This window comes from Drosophila persimilis, unplaced genomic scaffold, assembly GCF_003286085.1.
Source record: "Drosophila persimilis strain 14011-0111.01,24,50 unplaced genomic scaffold, DperRS2 tig00000686-arrow-arrow-pilon, whole genome shotgun sequence".
NCBI lineage: Eukaryota > Metazoa > Arthropoda > Insecta > Diptera > Drosophilidae > Drosophila > Drosophila persimilis.
In genome coordinates, this window is record NW_020825336.1 from 452,876 (window position 1) to 462,219 (window position 9,344).

Consider the following 9,344-nt stretch of genomic DNA (forward strand, 5'->3'; position numbering starts at 1 on the left):
TGCACCACGTAGGCCCTGCCCAATAATAATTTTGAGAAAAACACCAACCAATTGTACAAATTGTGACACGTCAATTATCTTCTTCTTGAATAGGCAAGCAGAGTTGCAATTCCATTCGAATCGAACAGCTGTTCACAGCATCGCTTGACAACACTGACAGTTCAGCCGTTTTTATATTTTGATCCCCTTTGACATAACAAATAACTGGCAACATGAGAAATATCAAGAATATAACGTGTAAGGTTCTTCAGCAGAAGTACCTATACCAGCCACGGCTTGCCACATTATATTACAGCACAGCAAAGAGTAAGCAGAGGTCATTTTCATTGAATAATGCGCCACCGGCTGAAGGTGTCCCATTCGTTCCATTGCAGATGCCGACACAAAAGTGCATTTGGCGGCGGGCTACCAGCCCAAAGAGGTCGAAGAGGCCTATTGGGAGCGTGACAAGGAGGAGGCGAATCTGCCCCAGGAAGGCAATAGCTGCAACCGTGGACCCTACCGTATGCTGCTACCACCGCCAAATGTGACGGGGAATCTGCACCTGGGCCACGCTCTGATGGCCACCGTGCAGGATGTGATAGCGCGCCAGCAGCGTCAGCTTGGCTACGAGGTGGATTGGGTGCCGGGCACCGACCATGCCGGCATAGCCACACAGGTGGTGGTGGAACGCACACTGACAACTGCCCAGGGAAAGACGCGCCATGATATCGGACGAGAGGCCTTTCTGGAGGAGGTGTGGAGGTGGAAGGCGGCCAAGGGTGCTGGGATCGTGCAGGACCTGCGCCTGTTGGGCTGCAACCTTAACTGGTCGCGCGAGTACTTCACCATGGACGAACAGCAGGCACATGCCGTCAATGTGGCCTTCGAGCGACTCTTCGATGAAGGGCTCATCAGGCGGCGCAATTCGCTGGTCAATTGGTCCACCACACTGCAATCGGCCATCTCGGACATCGAGGTCGAAGTGATGGATATTAAGGAGCCCACCGATATTCGGGTTCCAGGCTACAAGCATAGCATCGCGTTTGGCAGAATTTTCGACTTTGCCTACACCGTCGTGGATGGCGAAACACAGCCAGATGGGTCTGCCGAGGAGATTGTGGTAGCCACCACCAGGCCAGAGACAATTCTGGGCGATGTGGCCGTTGCCGTGCACCCACTCGATCCCCGGTACAGCAAGTATCGTAACAGAGATATGGTCCAACTGAAGCATCCCTTTCGCAACGACACGATTCCCCTCGTCTTCGACCTGGCCGTGGACAGGGACTTCGGCACAGGGGCTGTCAAGATCACGCCGGCCCACGACAAGTTCGATTTCGAGCTGGCAGCCCGTCACAACCTGGAGCCTCGGCAGGTTTTCAGCCAGGACGGATTCATTCTGGATACCTTTAAAGACTTCGAGGGAATGCCGCGTTTCGAGGCTCGTGACCAAATCGTCCATCTTCTTGAGAGTATGGGACTGCTTCGCCAGGTTCGCCCTCATCCCATCCAGCTGCCCATCTGCTCTCGGTCCAAGGATGTCATCGAGTACATGATCTGGCCCCAGTGGTTTCTAAATTGCAAAGAAATGGCCCAGGATGCGCTCTCCGAGCTGAACAGCGGTCGACTGCAGATCATTCCGTCCAATTTTGAGGTGGAGTGGGATCGCTGGCTGCAGGACGGTCGCGACTGGTGCATCTCTCGGCAACTATGGTGGGGCCATCAGGTGCCCGCCTACCAGTTCAGTGATGCCGAGGGAAACACCCACTGGGTGGCTGCTCCCAGCGAGCAGGAGGCCATCCAAAAGGCCATAGCCCTGTTGGGCGGTAGCGAGGAGGAGCTGACACTAGTCCGTGACCCAGATGTGCTGGACACTTGGTTCTCCTCGGCATTGCTGCCCTTCTCCGTGGCCGGCTGGCCCAATGCTTCGTATAAGGAGAAGTATCCACTGGATATAATGCAGACGGGACATGACATACTCTTCTTCTGGGTGGCCCGCATGATGATGATGGGCCTGAAGTTGACTGGCGAGGCTCCCTTCAACAAGGTGCTACTCAATGGCATCGTCTGCGATGCCCATGGCAGAAAAATGTCCAAGAGCCTCGGCAACATCGTGGCCCCCCAGCAGGTGGTCCAAGGCGCCAGCCTCGATGTAAGTCACTCGCTTTTCCTATACAACAACACAACTTAAGCAATATGCTCCTTGCAGAGTATCATGGATGGGCTTGATCAATCCCTGCAGGCGGGCGTCATCAATAAGGCTGAGATGGACGTTTCGTACAAGTGCATGAGCAAAATGTTTCCCAAGGGCATCCAGGAGTGCGGCACAGATGCGCTGCGCTTCACTCTCCTCAGCCACAACATTAAGAACCACTTCATCAACTTCGATGTGACCACCTGCCACACCAACAAGCTGTTCATCAACAAGATCTGGCAGGCCATGCGCTTCACAATGGGAGCTGCGGAGCGTCTGAGCATCTCGCTGCATCAATACGAGACGCTGGAAGGAGTCAATCTAGGCACATGGGATCGCTGGATCATTGGCCGTCTGGGAGAGACATTGGCCATATGCTCGGACAGCTACAAAAACTACAATTTCCACATGGCTACGGCAGCCCTCAAGCAATTCTTCTATCAAAATCTCTGTGATACTTACCTGGTATTCAAATGCCGATCATCAGTCCCCCCGCTTGACCCTTAACGCTCTGATATTTAACCCACAGGAAACCACCAAGACTGAAATTAACCATCGAACACCGAACGGCTACATCCACGTGGGCACCCTGACCGCTTGCCTCAGCTGGGGCTTGCAGGCCATGGCGCCGTTCACACCGTTCGTGGCCTCAGAGCTACTGCAGCACGTGCCACTCAATATTGAGGTGAAACTGTCGGAGTACGCGGACAGAAAGCTCGATGCGGAGATCAACGATATAGTCGGCATTTGCCAGAGTATTCGCCAGCTGAAGAGCAAGCATAAGGTTAGCAAACGACACGAGCCCAATCTCACGTTGTTTGCCACATCTTCCGAGTCGGAGGAGATGCTGGGTCGCCATCTGCAGCAGATACAGCTGCTGGCGCGCTGCGAAAGCGTGGACCTGGATATGCTGGACGAGAACTCGAAGCATTCAAGGAAAATGAACCTTTTCTCTACGGCGGGCCCACTCTGTTCATTCGGCCTAACCATGAGCGCTGACTTCGGTATGACTGTGAAGCAGCGGGAGGAGATGATTCGGGTCAACATAAAAAGGCTCAAAAGGCTGATGACTGAGCTGCAAAAATACCGCATGCGCCTAGACAATGAAGCCTTCCAGCTAATGGCAGACGAGAAAACGAGGGAACATTTCAGAAATAGGGTTGGTCTTCCCCACCAAGATTTGATACCCAATTCAAGTTCTTTGAAATGTCCCATTTTTAATTTAATTGCAGGTCAGGGAACTGGAAGCGGAAATCGAGACCATAATGCAGGAATCAGCTTGATCTCAATGAATATCCAATAAGTATAGATAATGACTGTTGTTATTGTTTGATAGTCCATTAAAATGTAAATTTCACATTTGAATTTTTTTCAACAAGAGGTGATATTCCACCAGCAACTCCTCTTCCCAGAAAATCGAGTCTTCGTGTGATCATATTTATATATTATCAATTTGGACCGGTGGACTATAGAATTGGACATGCATTTTGTGAATAGGACAAGTAGAAGCCGCGATTCGATATGTCCATATCCTCATTTCCATCGGTTACCGTGTAGACGACAAAAGGCTTCGCCGAAGTAGTCGTGGACACCAGGCCCAGGCCGCAGAATCGATCGCTGGCTAATGAACTGCTCTGCGTGGGAGCGGGAATGACAATATAGTCGGTGGTGCAGTCCTGGCTCTGTACCGAGGACGTGGCCAGCAGTGCGGGATCCACAGCTCCCACATCGTTGGTCAGCGTAAACGAGTATGTATCGGAGCTGACCTGGCTGTAGGTGATGGAGCAGATGCCGGCCGCCTTGCGTATACAAATGCCGTATCTGGTGTTCGCCAACTGCCGCGAGCCCTGCACCCCAATCGAGTTGAGGGCGGAGGAGGCAGCGGACACGTAATTGAAGCTAGAGAACGTGCCACTGGTGGGCATATAGTACTGCAGGCAACCGGACGGCGCCAACGTTGCCGACGAACAGCTAAGCATTCGGATCTGGAACTGCCATTGGCGATTGAAGGTGTAGCCCGCGGAAGTGGCCACCGATATGGTAATGGGATTGACGCCATTGAAGTCCACATAGACATGCTGGCCGGAGTTTTCGCCGCAAATGCTGGGCACCTGCGAGGCCCCGCCTGTAATGGTCAACGCATCTGTGCTGCAGAATCCATCACCCGTGGGCGGAGCCAGCGACAGGGCCAGAAAGTCAACTCGCAACTGACAGATTGATGAATCCGGTGGTGTCACCACAATGGAGCAGCGTCCGCCTCCGGCATACGGCGCCGGATAGTTGCTGTTGTAGAAGTAAGTATTGTTGTACGTGGTGCTCGCTCCACATGTCCTTTGATCTATAAAAACATTCAATATTATAGAACCAATGAAGGGAAGGGTATTCTATGGGATTACTTACAAATACAGCATATTGCCTGGGTGGTAATGGTGGAGCAACTGCCGGCGGCCACTCCACTATTGTCCGTGCACTCGCCAGCAATCACGCATGTGCCCAGGAGCAGATTGTTTCCCGTGCAAATGTCGTTGGAGAAGCGTCCGATTGTGTAAAATGGAAACCCTGAAAAGAGATGAGGATGGAACGTGCGCATAGGATTACATTGAAGATAGTGGCAATTTGATTACTCTTTGTTTCCTAATCGCATTTCTTGATGAAGCCCTTTTGTAACGCAAACTGTCTTAAAGATAATCGGATCTTCCTATCGTAGATCGAACAAAAGGTGCATTGGAATCGGAAACGTTACCGGGTGGACCCACTGACGGGTGGAGGGTATAGCTAAGACTAAAGAATCCCGTCTCAGGTGATAATTGAGGCGTGACCCACATACAGCGACCACGTCTACGACAAAACAAACCACCAGCACTTATCAGTGCATGGGGAGATCTCAAAAATCACCCAATGACAGTTTTCCAGAGAGAGATCGATCGATCAGCGCACTTACAGCGAGCATGTCGTGAGTCACTGCGTGCCAGACTGGAGTTCGTCCCTGCCTGCAGGTTCAGACTGTCATTTTGGGTGGCAAGTGACTCTTGGACTGTCGGTTCCAGCTGCTGCACTTGGATGCTTGCGCGTGCCGCACTGTAGATGCCGAGAGTGTAGCTGCTGAATAAGATGGCCACGATGGCCAAGAGGCGCGAAGAGTGTGTGGAGGCTGCAGACATGACCAGGCTGGATAAGCAATTCACTTTCGGTTTTCGCTCGTAGTTCTGGCAGTGAAGCGGATTTATTTATATGATGTATAGGCCGATCGAAGGCACGTCCAAACGCGGGTGTTTTACAACGAAGACTGAACTGAGGCAGGCCAAAGTTTTGGGGGCATACTGTGGCGCAGATCCAGGTGCTAATTGAGAGAACCCGACGAGGCGGCGATTCATGCTAATGCCGAGCATCTTTTCCAGGGCCGGTCGTGGGCCTTGCATTCCCTTTGAAAGTTTGAAAGTTTCAGTCATGGAAATTATTCTGCAGAATGTTCTTTTTACCCAAGTGCTGGGGACCACGCTGCCGTAGTTCCAGTCCGCTCCTGACCGAAGATCGTGTGAAGCTTATTTCGTCGGAATAGGAGAGAATGTGGAGCACTCACGCATAGGAAGTCCATCGACCATCTCTTCGGTATGTTGATATTATTTCTTATTCGATTTTACGCGTATTATTTTAACGACACCAAACAAATAACTGGGCGAGGAAAGTGATAGAAATGCTTGGCTTCCAGCACGCGTGTGGCGCCGCATGATACCATTCCTCCAGCCTGGTAATAGAAAGTGCTCGCTATTTACCTCTCTATAACGTTTGTAATCGCATGTCTAGTACCGTTTTTTCCGCTCGATTTGAATTTATTGCTATAAATAACAGATGATGGCGAGGCGTCAGACAATCGAAAATCGGATGCAGATGATGTAACGGTAATATTCAATGGTGTGGACAATGCTGTGGGCGCGTGTAAGTTTTGCGATTGCTGCTGCATTTACTAGAACGCGGTACGCACGACTTCAATTAGCAGATTCTCACTAATCAAAGACTATCTGGCAGCTAATTAATGTTTAATTTAATCTGAAAAGGAAGGTAAAAGTGGATTGACACTCGACTGTTTCCAAGGCGAAGAACTTTCCGTAGAAAGTTGGCGACCATTGAACATTTTCACACTCTGTTAAGTTTACAGCAAATGTTGCCTTGCCTGGCTTTTAATAAAACAATAACTAGCAGCTAAACGCACAATAGAAAAAGCAAATGCCCGCCGGACTATTCAATTTCAACAATGGCCCCAGCCTTGGACAGAGCCTCCTTGAGCTTCTCGGCCTCTTCCTTTGGTATGTCCTGCTTCACAACGGTGGGAGCGCTTTCCACAAACTTCTTGGCCTGCACCAGGTTCATGCCCTCTAGCAGATTTTTCACCTCCTTAATGAGCGCCACCTTCTGCTTGTCATCAAACTTGACCAGCTTCACGGTGAAGGATGTCTGGACCTTCTTGGGCGCCGCTTCTTCCTCGTCTTCGGCGGCTGCACGTGCCGGTCCCGCCGCGAACTGTGGGGCAAAGGCAGTCTCTGGCAGGTTCAGTTTCTGTTTCAACAGGGTGCTCAGCTCGGAGACCTCCAGCAGATTGAGAGCAGCAATGTTGTTGACAATGCTGTCTAACTTGGGATTGGGTGGCTTAGCAGCCCCCTCTGGAGCCGGCGGCACCAGTTTTTCAGCTCCCGAAACAGCCGCTGCCGGGGCCGCTGAGCTGTACATACGCTGGAGTCGAATGTGGCGTGTGACTTGGCGCAGGGCGAGACGTGTGATCTGCATTTTGATTATATCTGTGCCGGAATAGAGAATGTTTAAGTAACCAACTCAAAAAATTACAATTAGTTTCCATTTACTTGTGTTTTTTGACAAAAATTTGTGGTGGCCGGAGCAGGTTATGTGAGCACGATTTATCGATATACCGTAAAGTTATGAACGAACTAAGCCCACTTAAGCCCCCATTTTTAAAGAGGTGAACAGCTTGAGTTCAACAGCGGAATATATTTCTTTTTTCTCTCCTTGTAGGTCCATACTTCCTTTTGCTTTACAAAAAAAATGAATACAATGTCTTTTACCCGAACTGCGCCTTAATTCTTCAAAATAGATTCCAAATTTTCGTGGAGGGTATTAAAACACCCACTGGTCGACAATGGGTTAATCGTTCTGTGTCCATATTCCTCGACTTTGATATTCAGCTTAATATTATTAGTTAGCTAGGATTCTCAGACCTCAACACATAATTTTATCCAATTGATGAATCAATTTTCTGCAACATTAACTAATTTTAAGTACTCTCTTTATTATGTTCCAGCTGCATAAAACGTAAGTGAGGGATGAAAAAATAATTCTTGCGATGAAAGTCCTTCCGAAAAAGAGTTTCTCTCTTTTCCCCCACGAAAAAGAGAGCAAATTCCACCTAAAGAGATCCAATCCCAATAAAATATACCGTCTAATTTTCAAAATATTTGATTTACTGGATTGCTTATAAAATAAGGTTTAAACAAATAAGGTCAAAGGTTATTGGAGCAGACAGGTGCGTGAACAGTCGATAGGGTATCTTAACATTACCAGTGCTCGAAAGCAGAGACATCTGCTTAGTGTTGTAAGACTTAGCGCGAAATAGAAAATCTTAATTTCATTCTTCTATATGCAGTTAGCAGTTTACAGAGCATACACTTTTATATAGTCAATTGATAGATGGGCGTCATCTAACCATTGGTCGAGCATCGGTTTCTGGTGTTTCCAGAAATCCGTCATGGCCCGAGGCTCCCGTTCATGCCACGGCTTCAGTGTGTCGTAGAAGTACTCGTTAAATCCTCCCACTGCTAGGCCAAGGGTTATATAAAACTCCTGATCGAAGGGCGCCAGGCCAGTGCCCTCCTCCAGTTTTTGGGAATTGGGCAACCGCATCCCATTCACAGTCGTCTCGCTAAACGCCCCGCTTTCGCTGCCCTGGCGACAAATCTCCTTTCCATCGACCAGCCACTTGAGCTCCCTCGGCGTCCACTCCAGGGTGTAGTTGTGGAAGCTATCGCTCCAGTCATCGGAGCTATCATTGCCGCCCACTTTATGGCAGACTTTGGCCGATCGGAGTGGCTCTTCTGCATTGAGCAGGGCCCCCGTGTACAGATCAATTTTGCCATTGGCTGGCCGAGTGTAAGCAATGCGAATCTGTCCCGACTGATAGTCGTCTCCGTACTCCTGATTCTTGGGCTGAAGCCAGAGCTGGGGAGTAAGCCACTCCGCCCGCGGCATCTTAGCACGCACATCCACTCGTCCGTACTTGAAGGAGAAACTCTGTCTGGTAGAGAACTGAGCCGTCACCATAGGTGGCAGTCGATCGTTCCTCTGCCTGCCATCACGAACACAGTCACTAGGAGTATTGGCGGCACCCGTGCAGCCACTACCCAGATCCAGCTTGGCATCCAAATTCTTGTGGAACTGGCGCTTCGTCGAGGTTGTCGACAGTACCACATGGCCGTTGTGGAGGCGCAGCGTGTTGGGGGTATCATCAACGTAGACATTAAACTCGTAGTCGGGCGATCCGGAGAAGCGGCGCTCCGCTAGCCACTTGCTGGTGTCCAATTTTGCCGCACTGAACTCGTCCACGAACACCAACTGTCCCACGCAGCGAGAGGGTCCGCCGTTCAGCTGAGTCTTCGGTTGGTCGCAACCGGTTCGGATGTCAATATCCGGGTCCGATGGCCAACTCCAGGGCGTGGTTGAGTCCGGTGCTACCGGAGATCTGGGTGTAGTCACTGCAACAGTGCCATTCCCGCTGTAAGCATCGACAACAAAAGTGCCATCGTCTTCGCGATAACCCAGGCCATTGTAGATAACGTATGTCCAGTAGTACAGGGTGTCGCCTGGCTTGAGCACCGCCAATCGGTCTCTGAAGGTCCAGCGGCCGTTCTTCATCTTGACAATATCACGGGCCCAGGTGCCCGCCTCCAAGCCTTCCATCTCCTCGTTCAGTTTTCCGTGGAAGGCGAACAGTGTGATCCCCTCCTCGTGGGGTATGGAAACCTCAAATCCCTTGGGATAGAATACCTCGATCTTGGCCTTTGGTACTTCATAGCTTTGCACTTGCACACAAAGGAGGAGCGCGAGGAGACAGAAGCTCCAGACAATAAAGCGAGATGCATCCGACATTCTGGAACTCAAATTCTAA

At 50.4% G+C, this 9,344-nt stretch overlaps 4 protein-coding genes across 4 annotated transcripts; 1 reads left to right on the plus strand and 3 right to left on the minus strand.

Annotated features, from left to right (window-relative positions):
* The first annotated feature begins 179 nt into the window (after positions 1 to 179).
* On the plus strand, positions 180 to 3,530 carry LOC6600580 (valine--tRNA ligase). The gene is made up of 5 exons (XM_002025599.2): positions 180 to 306; positions 375 to 2,131; positions 2,189 to 2,638; positions 2,703 to 3,332; positions 3,406 to 3,530. Exons 1-5 carry the CDS (start codon positions 213 to 215, stop codon positions 3,454 to 3,456), a joined length of 2,982 nt encoding a protein of 993 aa, XP_002025635.1. The 5' UTR covers positions 180 to 212; the 3' UTR covers positions 3,457 to 3,530.
* A 76-nt stretch (positions 3,531 to 3,606) lies between these two features.
* On the minus strand, positions 3,607 to 5,390 carry LOC6600581. Its single transcript, XM_026991796.1, has 3 exons — positions 5,115 to 5,390; positions 4,574 to 4,732; positions 3,607 to 4,511 (listed from the first exon to the last, which is right to left on the minus strand). The coding sequence occupies exons 1-3, from the start codon at positions 5,332 to 5,334 to the stop codon at positions 3,640 to 3,642; spliced, it is 1,251 nt and encodes a 416-aa protein (XP_026847597.1). The 5' UTR covers positions 5,335 to 5,390; the 3' UTR covers positions 3,607 to 3,639.
* A 927-nt stretch (positions 5,391 to 6,317) lies between these two features.
* Positions 6,318 to 7,075, minus strand: LOC6600582 (50S ribosomal protein L7/L12). The gene is made up of 2 exons (XM_002025601.2): positions 7,030 to 7,075; positions 6,318 to 6,966 (listed from the first exon to the last, which is right to left on the minus strand). The coding sequence occupies exon 2, from the start codon at positions 6,953 to 6,955 to the stop codon at positions 6,410 to 6,412; it is 546 nt and encodes a 181-aa protein (XP_002025637.1). The 5' UTR covers positions 6,956 to 6,966; positions 7,030 to 7,075; the 3' UTR covers positions 6,318 to 6,409.
* A 727-nt stretch (positions 7,076 to 7,802) lies between these two features.
* LOC6600583 (gram-negative bacteria-binding protein 3) lies at positions 7,803 to 9,325 on the minus strand. The gene has a single exon (XM_026991792.1). It carries the CDS (start codon positions 9,323 to 9,325, stop codon positions 7,835 to 7,837), a length of 1,491 nt encoding a protein of 496 aa, XP_026847593.1. The 3' UTR covers positions 7,803 to 7,834.
* Positions 9,326 to 9,344: the final 19 nt, after the last annotated feature.

What these genes read in the sequence shown, in the direction of transcription:
- LOC6600580 (XM_002025599.2), top strand. Translation starts at nt 213, where the DNA reads ATGAGAAATATCAAGAATATAACGTGTAAGGTTCTTCAGCAGAAGTAC. An exon ending in ATATTACAGCACAGCAAAGA is followed by an intron (nt 307 to 374) that starts GTAAGCAGAGGT and finishes GTTCCATTGCAG; the next exon opens with ATGCCGACACAAAAGTGCAT. An exon ending in ATCTCTGTGATACTTACCTG is followed by an intron (nt 2,639 to 2,702) that starts GTATTCAAATGC and finishes TTTAACCCACAG; the next exon opens with GAAACCACCAAGACTGAAAT.
- LOC6600581 (XM_026991796.1), bottom strand. Translation starts at nt 5,334, where the DNA reads ATGTCTGCAGCCTCCACACACTCTTCGCGCCTCTTGGCCATCGTGGCC. An exon ending in TGACTCACGACATGCTCGCT is followed by an intron (nt 4,733 to 5,114) that starts GTAAGTGCGCTG and finishes ATCTCTTTTCAG; the next exon opens with GGTTTCCATTTTACACAATC. An exon ending in CCAGGCAATATGCTGTATTT is followed by an intron (nt 4,512 to 4,573) that starts GTAAGTAATCCC and finishes ATGTTTTTATAG; the next exon opens with ATCAAAGGACATGTGGAGCG.
- LOC6600582 (XM_002025601.2), bottom strand. Translation starts at nt 6,955, where the DNA reads ATGCAGATCACACGTCTCGCCCTGCGCCAAGTCACACGCCACATTCGA.
- LOC6600583 (XM_026991792.1), bottom strand. Translation starts at nt 9,325, where the DNA reads ATGTCGGATGCATCTCGCTTTATTGTCTGGAGCTTCTGTCTCCTCGCG.